The sequence below is a fragment of the Branchiostoma lanceolatum genome, chromosome 4 (genome assembly GCF_035083965.1).
Source record: "Branchiostoma lanceolatum isolate klBraLanc5 chromosome 4, klBraLanc5.hap2, whole genome shotgun sequence".
Classification (NCBI taxonomy): domain Eukaryota; kingdom Metazoa; phylum Chordata; class Leptocardii; order Amphioxiformes; family Branchiostomatidae; genus Branchiostoma; species Branchiostoma lanceolatum.
Window position 1 is genome coordinate 12,654,156 of NC_089725.1, and position 20,994 is coordinate 12,675,149.

The 20,994-nt window shown below is 42.3% G+C and overlaps 3 protein-coding genes across 3 annotated transcripts; 1 reads left to right on the forward strand and 2 right to left on the reverse strand.

The window, feature by feature from the left end:
• The first annotated feature begins 60 nt into the window (after nt 1-60).
• Nucleotides 61-2,114, forward strand: LOC136432637 (DNA-directed RNA polymerases I, II, and III subunit RPABC1). The gene is made up of 2 exons (XM_066424062.1): nt 61-510; nt 1,044-2,114. Exons 1-2 carry the CDS (start codon nt 163-165, stop codon nt 1,326-1,328), a joined length of 633 nt encoding a protein of 210 aa, XP_066280159.1. The 5' UTR covers nt 61-162; the 3' UTR covers nt 1,329-2,114.
• Nucleotides 2,115-3,952: 1,838 nt separating this feature from the next.
• LOC136434176 (uncharacterized) lies at nt 3,953-9,523 on the reverse strand. Its single transcript, XM_066426942.1, has 9 exons — nt 9,417-9,523; nt 9,014-9,070; nt 7,958-8,335; nt 7,334-7,474; nt 6,575-6,672; nt 6,025-6,162; nt 4,891-5,067; nt 4,436-4,593; nt 3,953-4,010 (listed from the first exon to the last, which is right to left on the reverse strand). Exons 3-9 carry the CDS (start codon nt 8,319-8,321, stop codon nt 3,953-3,955), a joined length of 1,134 nt encoding a protein of 377 aa, XP_066283039.1. The 5' UTR covers nt 8,322-8,335; nt 9,014-9,070; nt 9,417-9,523.
• An 8,428-nt stretch (nt 9,524-17,951) lies between these two features.
• On the reverse strand, nt 17,952-19,946 carry LOC136432105 (uncharacterized). Its single transcript, XM_066423119.1, has 4 exons — nt 19,566-19,946; nt 19,358-19,420; nt 18,802-18,919; nt 17,952-18,259 (listed from the first exon to the last, which is right to left on the reverse strand). Exons 1-4 carry the CDS (start codon nt 19,933-19,935, stop codon nt 18,238-18,240), a joined length of 573 nt encoding a protein of 190 aa, XP_066279216.1. The 5' UTR covers nt 19,936-19,946; the 3' UTR covers nt 17,952-18,237.
• Between the last annotated feature and the right edge of the window lie 1,048 nt (nt 19,947-20,994).

Consider the following 20,994-nt stretch of genomic DNA (forward strand, 5'->3'; position numbering starts at 1 on the left):
GTCGTGATGTTATAGCGAATACGATTGGTTGAATGTGTATTTCCGGGTTAGAGGTTACATATCCGTAATTTTGCTAAGCGTGCGCGCGCTTGGTGGAAGGATCGCCAAGTTTTTGTTCTGAATCTCTGAGATTTATAAAGTAAAACCGCAAAACAAAGCGCCATGGATGACGAACAGGAGACGTACAAGTTGTGGAGGATCCGTAAGACGATCATGCAGCTGTGCCACGATCGTGGTTACCTCGTAACGCAGGACGAACTGGATCAGAGACTAGAGCAGTTCAAGGATCAGTTCGGAGACAAGCCGAGCGAGGGGAAACCGGCTCGGAAGGACCTGGTGGTCCTGGTGGCGCACAACGACGACCCGACCGACCAAATGTTCGTGTTCTTCGCGGACGAGCCGAAGATCGGGATCAAGACGATCAAGATGTACTGCCAGCGGATGCAGGAGGAGAACATCTCACGGGCCATCATCGTGGTACAGATGGGCATGACGCCTTCCGCTAAACAGGTAAGATTATAAACTGCTCTTTGTTGATGCTTGAAGATACGGTGCAAGACATTTGCATAAAAAAGTAAGTAAATATTTTTTAATTTGATATTTTCTCCATATTGATATTGTAATTTTCATACTGCATATGAATTCTAAATGATTTGTAAAACTTTCTATTAAGACATATTTAAGTTTTCAAAGTTATTCATTGGTACAAAAAATTACAACACAAGACTTATTGATACACTAGAAAGGCAACGTTTTCGAGAAAATGCAGGATATTACCTCCCATTAAGCAAAAAAAGGAATATAAAGTCACAGCATGAATTATGCAAGCAGGCCCTCATTAGCATAATTCATATCCAGGTGTATTTACCTTTCCCAAAGGTAACTATCAGGTAGCTATGCCTCAAATATGACATCTGTAGCATATGTACCGAGACGTCAGCAGGTGAGATTTACTGCTTGTGTAAAAACAATCTCCAATATCTTATGTTATACCAACCTGATTAGATTATTTTCGGGAGTTAATCATGTTTCTTTTTCCCCAGGCTCTAGTTGACATGGCCCCTAAGTACATCCTAGAACAGTTCCTGGAGTCAGAACTCCTCATCAACATCACCGAACACCAGCTGGTCCCAGAACACGTCGTCATGACGCCCGAGGAGAAGGCAGAACTCTTGGCACGATACAGACTGAAGGAACACCAGCTGCCGCGGATCCAGGCGGGGGATCCTGTGGCGCGGTATTTCGGACTGAAGCGCGGGCAGGTGGTGAAGATTATACGTCCCAGCGAGACAGCAGGGAGATATATCTCCTATAGACTGTGTTTGTAAAGTTAGTGTGCCACTATGGATTATGATAGTTATCAATAAAACGCATTGTAATGTTGTGTAGTCAGGAGAAATCTAATACTTAATACAAAAGTTGCTGCAGCAACTTGATGAATTTTGTTAACTGTCAGACGTTTCAGACAGCATCTGCTGTCTTTTGTCAGTGACTGGGATTTAGACACTTAAAGACAGCGGATGCTGCTAAGTGACTGACAGAAGACAGAGGATGCTGTCTGAAATGTCTGAGCATTTACAAACGTATCCAGTTGCTTTTTCATTAGTAACTTTTGTTTTGAGTTTCTCATTACCAGGATATCTACCCTTAGATGTATCAGGAGATATTAATTTGTTTAGTGCTAGTATGTGTAGCAACAGGAATTTCTTTGTATTATCTGCTTTGTATGCACCATACAAACATGTATACAATGTACTAATTTTGGCAGAGATCTTGATGTCTGGAGGGGGGCAAGGGGCCTAGATACTTAGGCAGGAAGACTAATTTTTTTCACCAACAAAACAAATAATAATTGACATAAAATAGGTTTTATTTGAACAAGACAAAATTATGAGATCACCCATCACATTGCCAAGTAGTGATACCATAAGGTATAACATGATACATATGTGTGAACAAGTATACTAGGATATGCTGTTTTGTGTTCCTCTATTGACTTATTTACATAGTCTAACATTTTGTTTTGCTTTTCATCACATACAAACAAGTGATCAATATCATTGCAAGTCACAACAAATATAACAAAAAATTGGAGCTCTCATACCTCCATGAAATATTTGAGTTTTTGTGAATTTCTTAATGCCATAGCCCTAGCCTTATCATATGCTATAAGTATAACAGTTGATGCTTACTAGTAACAAGCAGGTTGTCCCAAATTGACATCATTGACTTCCCCAGGTAGATTATCTGGTATTTGACTATACCACACTACTTTCAGGAAGGGGGTGTCAGCTACAGTACCTAAAAAGATTGCTAAAAGTCCCCTAAAATCATACAGTTTCTTTAGAACCTCAATAACTACAAATATACCAAAATTCATATAGCTCCAAATCGGAGCTCAAAAGGATCTTGAGGTACATGAATAGGTGAGAAGACAAAGACAACCAAAAACAAAACCGTCTGAGGTGAGCCTCCTTCCCAGAGGTAATAGTGATTAAGATATAAGAAAACAGTACGCAATACACAATCTTGCCACCTATATTACTTCTTTGAAAATATTTTGGCACATTACACAAATTTGCTACATTTAGTCCACATTTTACAAAAGTACCAAATATATGCATCTTTAATTTTGTATGAAAATAAAACCACCCTATTATGCAGAGCAATAATTTTGATATTTGTTACAATCAAGTACGTGGCAGATATTTGTGTGAAAACATCACCATCCAGGTACGCACACTTACATTTATGTACAATAATTGATACACTTGATAAAATTTCATGCCCACTAAAAACCAAAACCTCTTGACATCAATTACCAACTACTTTCAGGTAATGATTTCACTATTATTAAGTCATTACAATGTCATTATTTTACAGCTACTATTTCCTAAAAATGAATTCATAGAAATACTAGTACTGATGTAAATGTAGCAAGCCCAACTGGGAGAAGAATGTTTGCATGGCATCTATCTGCTTGATTATTCTTTGCTGCTTAATTTTTGAAAAATAATGTTTCACTTTGCAAAAATTATTTAAGTCCTAAGAAACCAGTTTGTCAGTTTCTTGCATTTGTAATTTCAGAACACTTCAAATCTTAACAGATTCTATAGAGAAGTGCGGAGGAATATTGTATACAGCTTGAAGTATAAAAGTGGTTACTGAGGTATCATTGTGTTTGAGTTACTTGTTTTGCTTTATGTACATGCTTCCAACTAAAGCTGCCATTTGTACATGTATGTGTACAGTCTATGTATTTTATTTCTATTGGACAAAGTGGTCCTCTACCATTTCTAGCTGCAGGCTTTCATCAACATTTATCACTGTCGTAAATGTACAGTCCCCTTTGTGAAACTCTGTAGTAACACACACACAATGTTTGGAATCTTGCTTCATCAGTGTTTCTTGCACCTGACAGAATACTTTTAATGTATTTTTAATCTCATATTTCCTTGTTTTTATCTTCTTCTGAAGCTCATCAGGTGTTGACACATACAGCTGGCTGGCTTCTTTGATTGAATTAGTCATTCTGCCAACAAGAGTGAGCGTGATTGCTGGTTTGGTGATGTCATTCAGATTCCACTTATTAACTGTTTGTGCAATAGCTTTCACAACTTCTGTATGAAAGGGATGACCCGTCAAAGTGAGAGAGGAAAGGACAGGGCTGCTTGCTGCTGCAAGAATGAAAGCCTCGAGACCTTTCCCCAACTGAAACTCTCCCTTTAGATGGAGTGAGGATAGGGTTTTGGAGCTAAGCAGATAGCCAGCAAGCAAGGACAGAAATGTTCCTCTCATCTTATGCCAGGAGAGTTCCACAGTGGTTAGAGAAGAGCTGTCTACTGCCTCCGCAAACAGGCGCATGGTACGCCCAAACATCCACCTCAAGTTCAACTTCAATGTCGACAAGTTGGGCGCCTTTCTCAGTGCTTTTGCAAATGGTTCGATCTCTTCAGTAGGCGTTGGCTTCCAAGTGTGGGCCAGTGCCATTGAAGATAGGCAGAATGCCTCTAGTTGTGGATTTTGCTCAATCAGTTTTGTCAGGGCATCCAGCGTGATGCCATCTATCGAATTTGCTCCATTGAAGAAGCCTGAGATACTCAGATGTTTGAGTGAGGGGTGGCCAGTCAATGCATTGGCCATTTGGGACAGTGCAAAGCCAGTGAACAGATTGTCAGGCAGATACAGCCGTGTAACTCGGCTGGTTTTGATGGCATGTGCAAGCTTTACAACAAAGTTTTCTGTCTTCTTTTCCTGTAGACAACAGTCTTTGTCTCCCCTTTGATTAATGCAGGATGGAGGACACTTATTGGGGAACAAAGTCATTAACTTCAGAACTTTGATACCTTTGTTTTTCAACACTTCAGGTACAGCCATGACAACTTGCTCACTCATTGCATCAATGTGTGCCTCAAGGATGAGTTCTTGGACCCACTCTGACTCCTCTATAGCCTTCAAGATCTGTACAACAGCTGCCCTGTCTGTCCCCATACAGTCCATCCCTGTCAGTGACACCTCTAGAGTCTGCAGGAACCTTGCTGACCTGATGGCTTCAGCTAGCTTGGTGACCCCTAACTGATCTCTCGCATCAAACTTAGTAAGACGAAGAGCTGTCAACTTCACGTTTGTACCTTTCCCATGTTTACCCATCTCCTTAGAAAGCACTGAGATCACCATTGCCAAGGCACTCAATGTATGGCTTTTGAAGTAATCCCCATCCCGATGGAAAATCCTGATACAGATTTCCCTCTGATGTGACAGACACTTGGCTACTTTATCAGCAAAGTCCGAAGGGCAGCTAACCTCTCCCAGGCAGCAACAGGCCAAGAGAGCACAGTTATCAATGCAGCAGGGAGAACAATCACCTTTCTTCCCTTCCTCTAACATAACCTGATGGCACTCCTCAAAAACCTCAAAGAACTTGCTACAATTCTCAGCACCAGCCAGCCCTGCAACAAAGATGCAGACCATTTCGTACTTTTTCGTGTCGCACCACTTGGTCCAACAGATGTGGTACATTGGCGTGTGATTGACAACATACTGTGACGCCAAGAATTGTTGCAGCAGCTGGTGTGGAAAAGTGTACAAAGTTACGTCGCCATGCTGTTCTGTGCTGCAAAGCAATAGGCCCATCCATAGAATATCCTGCAATACAGACCCTGAACCACAGCTTTCAACCACTTTGTCCTGGCTAAACGTTATCTGATTCCCGTGTATGCCATCCCAAGCAACCTCAGCAAGACGGGACATTATGACTTCTTTCCACTCAAGGTACAGATTCGTATTTGTAAGGTCATCACCAAAGGTCTCAGAGAAGGACAAATTTCTCTCAGAATAAAAACATCGCCTGAACAACAAGTCAACAAACTGATTGTACACACCAGTGAGACTCATGGGCATTGGCATTTCATTCTTGGCATGAAGAGTGCATATCAGCGCTGCGTGCAGACGGTTTTTGACAAGCTTTTTCAGATTTGAATCATCCTTCAGAATGTCTTTCAACTCATCTGCCTTTTGTGTCATTGTTGGGTTACCCTGATCATCGTCGGATTGCCTTTGTTGTTCACTGAAAAATTTGTCCATGTAAAGGTTGACATCTTCAGTGCTGAAGCCAGCCATGCTGTACTGTTTATACTGGGACGTGCACCGATGTAGGAAAGAGCTCCCTTTCACAAAACCTGCACGGACACTGATCAGAATGTTACTACCTGGGAAGCAGTGGCCTTTCAGAAACTTGGTCATGTAGCTGTCCTTTTCAAATCTAACATTTTGCTCAAGGTTGTCAACAAGAAACATGACAAGTTTTGGATTTTCCTGCATCCATTCTTTCAGTACTTCCTTTTGGATGCCAGTGTCGGGCATTAGCTGGTCAAATATTGTGTCTAGGATACATCTGGGGTTTGCAGAGAGCCTGTTGGCATCTATTAGAAATAACAGTTTTATTCTAGACAGTTTATTACAGGTCCCACTGGCCCAGGCAGTTGCCAGTCTGCGCATGTACATGCTTTTCCCAATCCCACCCACCCCATCAATGCGAATGAACGGTTCCTCCCCAAATGGCAGGTCCTCCTCCTTGATACGTGTTGCCCTGTTACCTTGCTGCAGGCTTCTCTCCTCAAACTGGACTGGGATGTACGAGTCCTTGGTACTCAGTTGATTCACCTGAATGAATAGAAATAAACATTTGGACCCTGGTATGCACATTTTTTGGAAAAGTTTGCATCTATCTTATGACAGTCTAGTCTCTTTTTTCAATTTTCATTTCTGATACCAATGTCAGCCTTTGCACTCTCTTTGGACATTTACTCCATGACTTTTGGGTACATGGAGTTCACTACAAGCTTGTGCCTGATTCTTCACTGGACTTATGGGTTATGTTCTCATTTTAGGATTGAACAGATAATCATTTGGTATTCTATTCAAATCCTTTATACCATTTTGCAAACCATCGGATATATTACTTTCATGATGTCTTTTCTTTCTAACCTATGTCACAGATAGTCTCAATTTGCTTTTGAGTGACAGAACCATAATAATTGTTATCATAGGGCTGATTTAATACATGTAGGTTTACCTGGTACCATGGTAGAGGGCATGTCTTGTTGTACTGGCTGTTGTACAGTCTTTCCAGGTGCCTTTGACACTTGTCAGCTGTCTCCTCAAGGCTTAAGGCTGAAAAATGTGGCCAAATCTCATGAGATCAATTTTATAACAACTTCTTTACATGAAATGGTTAAATCTTATACAAGACTTAGTGAAGATACCATGCTTTATCCTTTGTTGCATATTCAGCTACGTGTACATGTACTACTTTTTTACCTCCGTGGACAGAGGTATTGCACCCAATGTGTCTGTTTCCACAGTTATTTCTATGTGCTAGGTAAGCCTCACTATAGAATGACAGGAAGGGCAAAGGTCAGAGTTACGGGTGTGACAGGAAGTGGAGTTCAGAGTTGGCAAAATGAGTAATTCAGGAAACCTTGTGTGACAACTGACAGGTATTCCAGGTCATGGGGTCAATGAAAGAGCCTACTTTTATAGAGGGAGGTATTATTGTTTTTGCAGTTACATATTTTCCCAATGCTTAGTAAGTCACATTCACCATAGAGTGACAGGAGGAGAGTGACCAATGGACACTTATCTTCATAGTTAAGGAACTACAACTAAACAAGACATGTCAAAGTTGAAGACCCCTGAGGTATACACAAAATACATCTTGGCATGATATCAAGCATGGTCTAGACAAGAACTGTTTACAGATTTTGGGCCTTCATCTTTGACCTTCTACAGGTGCGGTTCAAACTGTGAAATGGCTTATTTACAAGAAGCCTACCTCCACAACTCCAGCTCCTGTCAGGTGATGGTGTACAAACAGGTGTTGGTGGGGACCCAAAAACTTGAACATTGATAGTTGTCTGCCCTAAACCCACTGCAGCACAACCAGAGATGTTCACAGGACATGAAGCAGCTCGAGCTGAAAACATAAGAAATTGTTTTTTAAGGTTTCTATTTCCTCAATGCTTTTTATGACACAATTTTTATGGATATCTGAACAAGCTGTCTAGTTTTAAGAAACATGATTATGTAATTGATGCTAGTGTGCAAAAAAAAAAGGAAAATAAATTATTATATCTAAATAGTCAGGAAGGTTTTACAAATGACGGCACACTAAACAGGAAATACAACAATGAATTCCTTTTTTCTGTTCTTGCCCATTCTCTTAATTGACTTCGGAAGATTTCACTCAGGGTTTGAAATACATTTTGTTCGAGAACAAAAGCAGTTTGTCTTAAGATGGGAAAACAGCATTGTACGACATTAGTAATGTTATCCATCTTCTGATATTTTTTGCAATATGACAGCTCATTTCCAGCTTTACAGTATGGTCACAAACCTTTCAGAAACAAACGAAAATCGATGCGCACTCGAATGTCATCTTGTACTAAAATCAGCTTACCTGATAACTTGGGATGTTGAGGGGAGGGGAGGTCTGATTCTGACACCCCACGGTCAGAACGATCAGCACGAACCACAGGCCCAGCAAGGGGGTGTTGGGTTGGTACCACTGCTGTTATTGGACTGAATGAATTTCCCGGTTCATTGTGATCACTTGGTGTGTGGTGAACTTGCATGTGAAGGTTGTCACGAATGTACTGCTCCTTGCAGGCATCATTGTCAGTGTCCTGTGGTCCAATAGGTGTTCCACACCCCATCATGGTGTTCTGTAAGGTCCCAGCAGGGCCTTCACTGGAGTTTGTGGTGTACCAGGCACTTGTGGCTGCTTGTTCCAGTTCATCATCTGTGCTAGCATGGTCAGCCATTGCTATGTGCTTATCTGTGATAATAGAGACTGTGTATCAGTACAGTATTAAAGTGCATTGAAAAATACACTCTCTCACACGCACACTAAACTCACACATACACAAACACACTACACATACCAGATGCACACACACTACACACACAACGTGACTACACACTACTCTTACACATACTACACAAACACACACACTACACATACCACATACGTTCACAACAGATACACTGCATACACAGACACACACTAATTGTCCATCATGTTGATGTTAATGTTTAACTGGGTGGCCATGTGTTGTCTGACTACAATAAACTGGAGTCATAATGTAGGAAACAAAACACCTCGTCTGATATCTATGAACATGGTCTACTTTTGCCATTCAATTTTCTGACACAATAGTGTCAAAATGGAAAACCACCTGTCAAACGAAATGGAAATCTGGGGGAAACCTCACAAGATCTGGCCTCTTCTTGAACTTAACTGTCCACTTTGGAAAGAAAGTTGCTTTCACTTTCAATCAAAATTCAATTAACCCTTAGCACGCTGAAATAGCCGTTTGGCATCCCATTCTCTATTGGTTACAGAGTTAGGCAGCTGGGAGAAGGTTAAAGGGCATGTGGACTCCAACCCAGCTATGACCCATCCAAGTGCGAAAGTGATAAATATAATGGGAGTTGATTAAACAATGTTACTCACGCAACTCATGTGTGAAGTTCCTTCAACATCGTACAACAGGTCTTCGACGGAATTTTTCTTTAACAGGAAAGCCTTATATAGTAGCGTTCACATGTTCCATATACTATATTCTTAGCAACTCAACAAATCTAACCAAACCGTTCTGTCCTACTCCAAAACCTAACCAGCACTGAAAATTCGTAGGCCGTATCAAATGTTGTGTGAAAGTGGCTTAAAGAGGGAAACCACAAATTGTTATTTGCAGCTGTAGCACATACCTGTGGTTTACTTCCGCCTTACTTCCGCCACGCACAGGTGCATAGGATACGACAGGTGTAAACGTCGTTCAAACAGTTAATGTTTTTCTCTCTCTGTCTGGTCCCGGAAACAATCTTTTCAGAACTTTAAACCGTTATCTACTTACCTATTCAGTTGACACGGCATACTAACGCAGCCTAGCATAACCGCACGAAGAAGGAACTGTTCCAAGCTATGGGGGTTTTCCGTCTAATATTTTAGTCTACATTGTTGTTCAGGGACTGGAAAGTCCCAGGGCAATACATTGTAGGTGAGCTTCTTACGTGGCCTACAAGATATGCAACTTTTATTAACGATTCTCAAAGTAAGGTGTGACATCTTCCTGTAATTCATGATATCATTTATTGGAGGAAAGTTTTCATACATGGAAAATTCTTCACGTATTCCTTTTTTTCTGGAATAATTAGGACCCCCCCCCCCCCCAACGGACGGAATGGCACCTCCCTCTACTCTTTGGTGTTGTGTAAGCATATGGACCGTATTGCCCAATGGGATTGTTTCTTACCAGGAAAAGGGTAATAGTAGATCGGCTGCGTGCCTCATACAACAAAGGAACACTATACAACAAAATTGCATTTAATGAACGGAAAATGCATGATATTGTTGAACAAAGGAAAACCATACAACAGAATTTTACTTTTAAAGAACGGGGAATGCATGACATATATGTTGAGCAAAGTATCCCTATCGTAAACCGGAAAGGCCTGATTGTTTCGTTGGTCGTTTTTTTTAGTAGCCTTGAGTGTTCATTTGTTGAATCACCATACTTTAAATCACAGTTCGTTTCACCATTCCAACAGCAACACAGAAGTAATTCCCTGCGAAATGCAACATTTTTTCCTAGGCCTAAGTATTATAGTGTCAGGTTTGAAAGTTGAAACAGAGTGAGGTAATGATATTTAGAAAGTGGCGGAAATACATGTGGACAGTGGTTCGCCGAGGAAGGAGATAATTCAGCTTCTTTCACGGTTATGTGAAATAGTGCCCTCTATCTTTCAGCCCGCTAGCTGCAGCATTGTGAACTTCACCAACTGCATCAGCGCAAGAATATGATACGCCAAGCGACTTTTGTAGAGCCTACTTTGGTAGACCAAATCGAAATGGCATCGGAAAGGAAACACATAGTACATCAATGTTCCAAACAGTTCTAAAAACCGATGGTATCGGTGGCTAAAGGATTTCCCAAAATGAAGGATCTATGAGCAATATCCGTGACAGTCACAGTCAGCACACTTATGCCGTAGTGGCACATTGGATAAACATCCATGTGGAGTTTGCGACGGGTTGTCACCGTCATTTTGACACATCCAAAGGATCAGGAAGCAACAGTAACAAAGGTTTGCCAAGTTATAACACTATGGCATGGTTTGTTGATAGATTCAAGTGGCGGTACAGGGACGCCGCTGTTATTCAGCGGAATGAAATAGAACTGCAACTAAGCCGTCAACTTTCTTATGTCGATGTCACCTTGACCCCTGATCCTGCAGACCAAATTTGTCAGGTGGAGCATGAAGCTTCCGCCAATCCTAGTATCTCACTCCGATCCCACAGATGGAATTGTTGCCAAAGCACAATGCGGTGCAAAGTAACCTTTGTGTGTTTTTTCCCCCCGACAAAACAAGAAATGAATATATACAAGTAACATAGTTATATTCTTAATGCAAATGAAAGCTTTGTGCATGCACTAGGATTATCTACCTCTCTTGTCGACATAGTCTGTGGCAACACACACTCTTCGTACTTATGAATAAGAAGATCAGTACAAAATCTTCGTCTTAAGTAAGGGCACGTCTCAAGTTAGGGCATCCCTCGTAATACCATTGGGAACGTTAACAAGAAATCGCTATAAAAGACTGCGTCATCCTGGCCCGTTGCCATGTTTCTTATCATATATTGACTACAACATTTGTTTGTCGGGGTCTGAGTAAAGAGCGCATATGACCAGTCCGAACGTTTAGTATAAATTCGCCTAACCCATCAAAGCATACTGTAATTCGGTACATTTCACCTTTCCTTATGTGTATCCCCGTTACATATCTTACGGGTATAAGTACTATGTTGACAAAGCAGAGAGACCATACGAAGGAAGCCAATGTGTCACCTGTCCACAAAAAGGGTGATATCGATAAGGAGAATGTGGCCAATCATAGACGGGTCTCTTTGTTATCTCTGGTAAGCAACGTTACGGAACGCTACATGTACAATAGTGTATCTCTTTTATTACGAGGGTCCATTCAGGATGTTCAACATGGGTTCACTGTACTCCTGACCGCTCCACCACAACACACCCCGGCAAAGTGTAGTGGTGGAAGGATATGCCACTCTGAATGGCTTCCTGTAAAGTTCAGGGCTCTATCCTTCGACCATTCCTTTTCCTTTTGTACATAAATGATTAGCCTTGTATCGTTTGTATGTCAAGTTGATTTCTACTGTAATATGTTGTTGATGTTGATGTCTTTAGTGGGTGGGACGGCAACTTGTTTGTTTTGCCCTCCTTCCACATTGTTTGTGATAAAGTCAAATAAAGCAATAAAACAATAAAACGATAGCCGATAAGTATGATTGAAGACCTTTGGTCCGTATACATGCGATGCTAGGCGATAAGAGGTTCGTCTATAAGTGTTTGTGAATGTCGGAGAGCGCACCCAAACCGACAGGACCAGGACAGAACGTAGCCTTGAAGGTGAGTCTCCTACTGTTGACCGTTGGATTCTATGACGACTGTTAAGTGGTGGAACTTGTGACGTTATTAGGGCTTGTAACATTTGATATTTGTTACTGGGATAGACACTCACCCTTGGCATCGCAGTTATTATGTAAAAGACCTGTTGACTTAAGGGTGGGGGTGGGGGATAAAAATCTATTCAATCAAGCAACGTGTGTCTAATGTCATAATTTATACCAGTTAATCCTCCTTTGTTCTCTGTAACCTACATATTTGCAAATGTTAAAAGTCTGCCTTCTTGCAGCTCGAGGAAAGTGTATATTAAACGCGTAGATAACCCTAACGGTTCCTGACTTCTCCTGAGTTCCATACTGAATTGTATTTGGCGTGATCTTTGCATTCATTGATTTAAATTCATTGATTTAATTGATGATAACTGTCGCCTTATGTCACTATTTGTGTTATGCTGGCTTTGCACTGCATGCAGACAAGTCAGCACTTTATCGTTGTGAATTTCGCCTTATTTTTGCTTATCCAGTAGCAAAATGGCGACCAAAGAACTGGAACAGAGGGCTGGGGATGCCCTTGACCGTGGACAAATTGACGAAGCTGAAGAATTCTTCGTTCAGGCTCTTAGATTAGTCACCAGATCAGCAGACACCCGTCACCACAGTGACCAAATCGGACCTTTAGTGGGGCTGGGCGATGTTTACCAACAGCGCCCCCAAGCAGAATCTGTTGTAAAGGCAGCTGCTCTGTACAATGCTGCCTTGCCGCGTTGCCGAGTCGAATCTCAGAGAGTTGAAATTCGAAAGAAAATATCCAAAACAGAAGTCAAGTTTGTGTGTGAAGTCTGTCAGCATGTTTTCATCAATCCTCGTGAGGAGGAAATTGAACGAGAACGTCACATTTCATCGCTAGCCAGTCTCAGAAAAGAATGCAAAACAGCCTTGTCTGCTCTGTCACCGATACAGAGCGACAACCCGAGTGACTATGTCCAGCGGGCCAATGACGTTCACACCTTACACGTCAAGATAGCGGCAGAAATAAGAGCGATGGTCAAGAGGATGATCGAAGAGTGTATGACTGTTATTGGCCCGCCGCCATGTCAGCACGCCATCATCGGACTAGGCTCACTCGCTCGAGAGGAAACGACGCCATATTCCGATCTAGAGTTCGCCATCCTCGTAGAAAAGGGCGGCGACTCCGAGCCAAATATAGATTACTTCAGGCTCCTGACTCACTATCTCCACCTAAAGGTTGTCAATCTCGGAGAGACGATTCTTCCAGCCGTGGGGATCAGATCCCTCAACGACTTTTACTCGGGAAATGCAGAGGACGACTGGTTTTTCGACGAGATTACGCCACAAGGGTTTGCGTTCGACGGTGCGATGCCGTGGGCCAGCAAAGTACCTACAGGGAGAGGCAAGACCAAGGAGAAGGACTCCCTCGAGTTCATCCGAACTCCGAAGAACATGGCAGCCCTGCAGACGGAAGAGACTACTCTAAAAGAAGGATACCACTTAGCTGATGTTCTGAGCTCTGTCGTGCTGATAGAGGGTCAGGAGGAGCTTGTGCAAGAATACAGGCGTGAAATGATGACTATTCTTACTGCACCAACTAAGCTACACGTTAGCGTACAAGAGGAGGAAAGCAGGGAAGTGTCGGACAGTCTACGAAAACTTAATCTAAACGATGGCCCTGCCATGTTGATCACAATGCACAATACAACCTGGTCGCAACGAACCGTTATGGAACAACGAGCGGTCCAGGCTTTGGCTGCTGACATGGAAACGTACGACGACAGGCTTTCCAATATCGATGAAAGTGGAAAACTGCTTCACGTCAAGAAGGAGATCTACCGCTTGCCAAGCACTCTACTGGAGGGACTTGCCAGGTTCTACGGCGTCATGTCATGCAGCTCGTGGGGGAGAATTGAAGGGTTGCAAGAGAAGGGAGTGCTGAGTGTGGAAGCAGCACAGAATCTGAAGGTAGCAGTTGCGATTTCCATGGAGTTACGACTGAAATGCTATTTGGAAAACGGTTCACAAAGGGGTTTGATGAACGCGACAGTTCCACTACAGATCAAAGAAGAAGAAGAATGCACTGAATCTGTGATGGCACTGTTTCACATTCAAGACCAGGGCGTACTGGTGGCGTTTTACAGCGTACTGTTGAGCCTGAGGGAGGCAATTGAAGAAGCACTTCGTAGTCCTTTCCATGAGTTTGCCAGCAAATTGTCGGAGATGTTGTCTGGGAATGTCGTGGATAATGGGCCGAAAACCAAAGGCCTTGTGTACAGTAAGGTACTCCAGAATCGTCTCAGCCTTGGGTATTTCCGTCAGGCTGACAAGGAAACGCCTCGTGACGCTGAAGTGCTGGATGCCATGGGTAACATCCTTCACTCAATGGGACAGTTTCAGGATGCCCTGCAAAATCATCAAGCTTCACTGGACGTGAAACACCACACTGATTATTTGGACTTACCGGAAAACATTGCCACGTCTCACATGATGATTGGACGTGACCTTCTTGCTCTGGGCAGAGCTCACGAAGCCGTTGAGCATCAGAAGAAAGCGCTGGAACTGCTGAATGTAAGGACGTTACAGGATCGACCGTCAAAATTTGCTGCAACGTACATTAACCTGGGACTGGCTTTGGAGGATTCAGGCAGGTACCTCGAAGCAGATGAATGCTATCAAAAAGTCATCGAGACTTTGAGGATGACTCAAGGTAACCCTCTTCTAGCCAAAGCCTTCAACAATAGAGGGAGCGTGGCCATCAAACTGGGGAAAAAGAAAGAAGCGTTAATGTTTTACAAGAAGGCATTGGACATGAAGTTTAGTCTATTCGGAAGGGACACAGCTCATCCGGACATAGCTACTGGATACAACAACATCGGGACTGTCTACATGGCAATGGGAGAAGACGACAAGGCATTCGAGGCCTTACAGCGGTCACTCTACATTAAACGTCAAATTCATGGGGCAGAAAGTGACCACCCAACCTTAGCGGCAAGTATGGTCAACATTGCCGCCCTTCTTCAGCAGATGAACAGACATCGGGAATCGCTGATCATGAGCGAACATGCCGAGGCAATGCTAGAAAGACTCGGACAAACACAAAGTCTATACATGGCCACAGCGATGGGAGTTACAGGGATATCACTCGCTACAAGTAAGATGTACAAGACAGAGGCCATACAGAAACTTCTTGGCGCTGCTACAATCATGGAGAGGAAAGACGTCGAATCTAGAGTCCTAGCACAGATTCAATATGAACTGGGCTCACTATACCGATCAGCTGGGTCCAAAATGAAAGGTCTGACATGCCTTCAAAGGAGTGTTCAACTGTTTGAAAAGTTCACCGATACGAGCGGAAAAGACTCTTCGCTAGCACATAATCTAGCTCGGCTAGCCTCTGCTTACTATGAAGACGCGGAGTATCCTGCTGCAGTGCTGAATTTTAGGAAGGCCTTGCGCCTGGTTCCGGAAGACAAGATATCAAGGAAAGTGACATACAGTAGAAATTTGGGTCAGACCTTACAAAAGGTGGGACAAGTTCAGGAAGCAGTGGGCACAATCAGTACATCTATGGAACTCTTGGAAAGTGTGCCGGATGAAGACGTTCTAGTTGGGGACTTTGAAGCTGCGCTCGCGGCAGCTCATGCGGCAGCCGGCCAGTTCTCTCTTGCCTATGTGTATTACGACAGAGCCCACGCTAAGTATTCAATGCACGGAGAATACAGTGAACTACCTGCTGTTGAAGGCGGTATGTGCACCACTGTATACCTCGAATGCGCCAGCCTCGTTCGCGAAGGGAAAGTATGGGAAGCACGAGAAATTCTTGAAGAATCAGAGGAGGATCCAGGTGAAGCAGATTTGTACCGTTGGCTCGCGAACACTATGTACAACAAAGAAGGATTAACTGAAACTATTCAGTTCCTTGAGACAGTTGTCTACCTTGACCCAAAATATCGCACAACCAGACGCGACTTGGCACGGATGTATCATGTACAGGCAAGACTGTCAGAGGCGTGCGGTAACGCAGAACTAGCCTCCAAAATGAGTAAGCAAGCGAATGATGAGTATCACCTGCTGATGTGCGGCAAACTCGATTTGTCGGCGATGACAGAATACGGAACCTTGCTATGCCTCAGCCAAAGGTGGGAAGAAGCCATGTTCGTCCTTCTTCAGGTTGTCGCAGAGGATTGTCAAGTGCCGGATATCACTTTTAGACGTCTAGACTTGGCAGTGATGCCAGGAGAGCTAAAATCCGAGCTGATGAACCAGAAAGAAGGGAAGCTTCACGTTCCCTGTAGACATCTTGCATACTTCCTTCTCACCGGAGCATTTCTGGAGTCTGAAAACCAGAGTGGAGCTGATCAGATCACCCAAGTTTTTGGACGTGAAGTTCAAGGCAATGTCAACAGTTCCATTTCCTGGTCCCTGCTAGGGTATGCTTTATGGCGTGTCGGGCGCCATCTTGAGGCAAGTGCAGCATTCACAAGAGCATCAAGCTGGACGGAAGAGACTTCCGACTTTGACCTTACTGCGAACAATTGGGCAGCCTGTATCATCTGCGCAGTTCTATCCTAACTGCAAATCTAACAGTATCGATTTAAATGTGCCTGGAATAATTACCCCATAATACACAAACAGAGGATCCGGAGCTTACTCAGGTGTGCCGAAAACTCGTTAGCGAGTATCGCAGTTATATCGTTAATACCACCTCACGTCTTATACTGTTATTGCATTTTCAGTGTTGTAAGATACTGTTTTTCAGACACACACATTGTGGTAATGAATTCAACGAAAATCATAAGGTACCACCTGTAACATTAAATTCACGTAAGACTTCGAATTAGCAAGATTTTTACTAGGAAGAGCAAAGAAACTGATATGGAGCAACATGTTGGTGAGAAGCTTGAAACATAGCTTGTCGAATCAAATATGATTTGTACAAATATTAGAAAGTGGCAATAAATTTGCAGTCTAGGGACCACATAGTGAAACTTGTGGGGTTTCACTATAAAGTGGGTCATTTGGTTATATCTTATGGTATGACCGGGTCACCCAAACAATCTGGTTCGTAAATAAAAGGATAGTTTTCGTGTACGTTTGTTTATCATTGCACATCTTTATGCAAAACAATTTGAAGATTGAAATAAAAGATGAGCTGGTGAAGTGGTTGCAGTTCTGCATAAGTAAGATTTATCATGGGTACTCGTTCTATTGTTGTGGTTTTGGGAATCGGTACCTTGCGTGTTTTTCCGGTTCCTTTGAGAGAGCATCAAGCTGGACGGAAGATATTTAGTATATAGCACTTTGATTCCGTTTGACCGGTAATTCAGCACCAAGGAAAGGGTGCGAGATTACGTTTAACCGGTATTTCAGCACAAAGGGAAGGGTGCGAGATTACGGTTAACCGGTATTTCAGCACCGAGAAAAGGGTAAGAGATTATGTTTAACCGGTATTTTGAACAGCACCAAGGAAAGGATGCGAGATTACGTTCAACCGGTATTTCAGCACCGAGAAAAGGGTGCGAGATTACGGTTAACCGGTATCTTGAACAACACCAAGGAAAGGGTAAGAGGTTACGTTTAACCGGTATTTTGAACAACACGAAGGAAAGGGTAAGAGATTATGTTTAACTGGTATTTTGAACAACACCAAGGAAAGGGTGCGATATTACGTTTAACCGGTATTTCAGCACCGAGGAAAGAGTGCGAGATTACGGTTAACCGGTATCTTGAACAACACCAAGGAAAGGGTAAGAGGTTACGTTTAATCGTTATCTTGAACAACACCAAGGAGAGGGTAAGAGGTTACGTTTAACCGGTATTTTGAACAACACAAAGGAAAGGGTAAGAGATTACGTTTAACCGGTATTTTGAGCAGCACCAAGGAAATTGTACGAGATTACGTTTAACTGGTATAACATAATAATATCTGGCCGGCGAAACGTGAGCAGAGTAGTTTTCTTTGTGATACATTTGATGGACTATATTCAATGGTTGGCTGCCACTTCAGGCTATAGCTACATGGCTGACTTCAACTTTTGACTGACTATATAGTGTCTCGACAATGTACTACGTGTAACACATCTACCCCGTTCTTGAAAATCCACTTCCTACTTTGTCTGTATTACACTTAGATCATGTAAGCGTGTCTCTACTTAAGCAATGTATCCATTTCTATATAATATATATTCTTAGCGATGATTGTAGTATATGCATTGAAACCATATTTGCAGTCAGTGTCACATTTCAACGGCTGGAAGCCTGAAATAGAATACAAAGGTTGTTGTTAAACTTCGACAATGTAAATCATCTCAGAAATATAATCAAATATAAAATATACATGTGCGGATCATGATTTCCGTTACTATATACATATATTCATTTATTGATCATAACGAAAAATAGATTACATTAAGAATAGCCTCAGTATGCGTATACATCTATCTATCTATCTATATATGTATATCTATATATATATATAGAGAGAGAGAGATAGATGGATGGATGGATGGATGGATGGATGGATGGATAGATAGATAGATAGATAGATAGATAGATAGATAGATAGATAGATAGATATAGATAGATATAGATACTAGATATGGATTTGAAAATGATACTGAACTGAATAATTTATAAGAATTTGAAACTACTCTGCAGAAACTACCATAAACATGTATGATTCTAGCAGAGCATTGTCACAACATACAAAGATTAACAAGAAAAGTTTCACTTCTGTCCAATGTGAAAAGACAATTTAAGAAATGCATGGATAAATCATTGGTACATATAAAAGTTCTCACTCTTCGTCCCTTCTTCGAATTCGGCATTGCCAGATGACGATCGTGGCCGTCAGGATGATGAGGCCCAGACACGTTCCGAACCCCGATCCGAATCCTTTCGTCCAGATAGCCACAGTTTCTGGAAGAAAAGTGTTGAAACATAGCGTATTTCCTCGTTTGAGCGCGTACCGTACATTCAACCAGGTACCAGGTAAATTTATCTATTTCTTTTATTCTGTTGATTAGTTTTATTCTATTTTATTTAGGATTTGGGCAAAAGCAGTCATGCGAAGCCCTCTGCTCAAAAAATATATAACAGGACTGTCAGGAGTAAAAACACAATTCATCATAGTTCACATAGAAATACCAGATGGACAACGGAAAACTAAATAGGTAAAATTGAAGTTCAAAGAATGGACATTTTTGCCAACAGTGAAATTTTGCTCCCCAATATTTACTGACATTTTCATCTTGGCAATACGCAGCACGCGAACGTGGTGAGCATTCACAATTTGATTCAAAAATACACTGATTAAAACTCTATCAAATATTAATTCCCTCGTATGATATATTTTACCTTTCTGTGCTAGCTCCGCGGCCCTGCGGGTTGTGTGTTCTCCGTCCGGTTTCTCCGAACACTCTGAGTTAACAAATTATGAAGTATCTTGAATTATGAATTATCATTGAATGATAAATTACAACGAATCATAAACTACAACTTAACTATTACGTTCCAAACGTAAAAGTACTAGTATTAAAATCAACATTCACTCTGGAATTATTACCCTTGACGAACAGCAATGTTTTCACGTTGTTGATGTTGTGCGCTGTCCTCAGTTCCCCTTCGTAGAAGCCTACGTCGCCCATACGGACGTCTGTCAGATAAAGCCGGGAAGTTCCGTGTCTCGTGGGCGTATCCGATGTTGGGTACCACGTCTCTACCATCTTGGCCCTGCGGGTGAAGTCGTCACCGAAGCACTTCGTGTTTCCATTATAGATCACACAGTGGCTTTTCCTATCAGGGGACCACACTGTTCTCGCGTAAAGACGGTCGTGTGAAAGATTTGCGGGTATGGTCAGGTTGAAGCGCAAGGTGGCGTTTCTGCCTACGCAGGCTTCAACGTATGGGGCGGTCGTGATACTCTGTAGCTCCATGGTTGCACAAACTGTTGAGAATAAACGGAGACAAAACATAAATATTTGTGTTTGTTACGTTATCCGTATGAAGCCACGAACGTGTTTTGTTTCATCATGATCAGAGACGACTATCCTTCACGAAGTTGAATTTCAAACTATCCTTCTTCGTGCATGGAGTGGTGTTTCATATGCGATCGAGTTTCGCCCAGTGACGAGGCTGACGCTGCCCTCAATCCCGACCACTACTAGCTCCCGATCGAAAGACTCTGTTGCGGAGCTCGAGAATGCATATGAGTGGTGCCGTGTTCCAGCCGGAGATGGTGCTAGCTACGAATATTGATTCTGAACAATCCAAGAAAAAATGTGATGATAATGATACAGAATGCGATGACGTGAAACTCGTTCTAAAATAAGCAAAGAGCCCGTCTTCTAATAAGCTTACCCGATTTCCAATGGCAAATCATGATCACTACACCAAACAGGATTCCAAAAATCCACCGAGAAAAGGAAGAAACTGTCATCTGGGGACGAAAAACCGCCGTAACGATACCGACTCAACTCGCCGAGAGTGCAAAGTGCCCCGAGTTTGCAGTCTGGCGACTGAACTCGAGTGAGATGCGTCTCACGTATTAAACAGCATGGATAGGCAGGTACCGGAGTTGCGTCACAATGTGTTAATGATGACATAGGAAGATCTTTATTGCGCAACAATTGTCCACGATACAAAGAATGGCAACAATTCTTAAACATGATACAAAATAGAATCATTTGCATAATTTATGCGGAAACTTCATATTTCCCTTATGCTAAATGCTACACATGTCATATAAGAGGTGAATGTCGTTGTAGGACAGGCGAATACAATTGGATGTTCAGTATGCTAATTATGGCCTCATTTGCATTATTAATGATTCATGCAAAATCTATGTTTTCCTTACAATAAACGTTACAGATGTCATATTGGAGGTGTAGGCAGCTTTAGGATAGTCGAAAATAATGGAGGAGAATTATGCTAATGAGGGCTTCATTTGCATAATTTATGCAGAAAAGTTATACGTCCTTTAGGGTAAATGCTAG

Excerpts from the sequence above, each read along its gene's own strand:
- LOC136432637 (XM_066424062.1), top strand. The coding sequence starts at position 163 with ATGGATGACGAACAGGAGACGTACAAGTTGTGGAGGATCCGTAAGACG. Across the intron at positions 511-1,043 it reads TGACGCCTTCCGCTAAACAG|GCTCTAGTTGACATGGCCCC; the intron begins GTAAGATTATAA and ends CTTTTTCCCCAG.
- LOC136432105 (XM_066423119.1), bottom strand. The coding sequence starts at position 19,935 with ATGGAGCTACAGAGTATCACGACCGCCCCATACGTTGAAGCCTGCGTA. Across the intron at positions 19,421-19,565 it reads AACATTGCTGTTCGTCAAGG|AGTGTTCGGAGAAACCGGAC; the intron begins GTAATAATTCCA and ends TTGTTAACTCAG. Across the intron at positions 18,920-19,357 it reads CGCGGAGCTAGCACAGAAAG|AAACTGTGGCTATCTGGACG; the intron begins GTAAAATATATC and ends CTTTTCTTCCAG.
- LOC136434176 (XM_066426942.1), bottom strand. The coding sequence starts at position 8,321 with ATGGCTGACCATGCTAGCACAGATGATGAACTGGAACAAGCAGCCACA. Across the intron at positions 4,594-4,890 it reads TTTTTGAGGAGTGCCATCAG|TTTGATGCGAGAGATCAGTT; the intron begins GTTATGTTAGAG and ends CGTCTTACTAAG. Across the intron at positions 4,011-4,435 it reads AAGGCTATAGAGGAGTCAGA|AGGCATTCTGCCTATCTTCA; the intron begins GTGGGTCCAAGA and ends ATCCACAACTAG.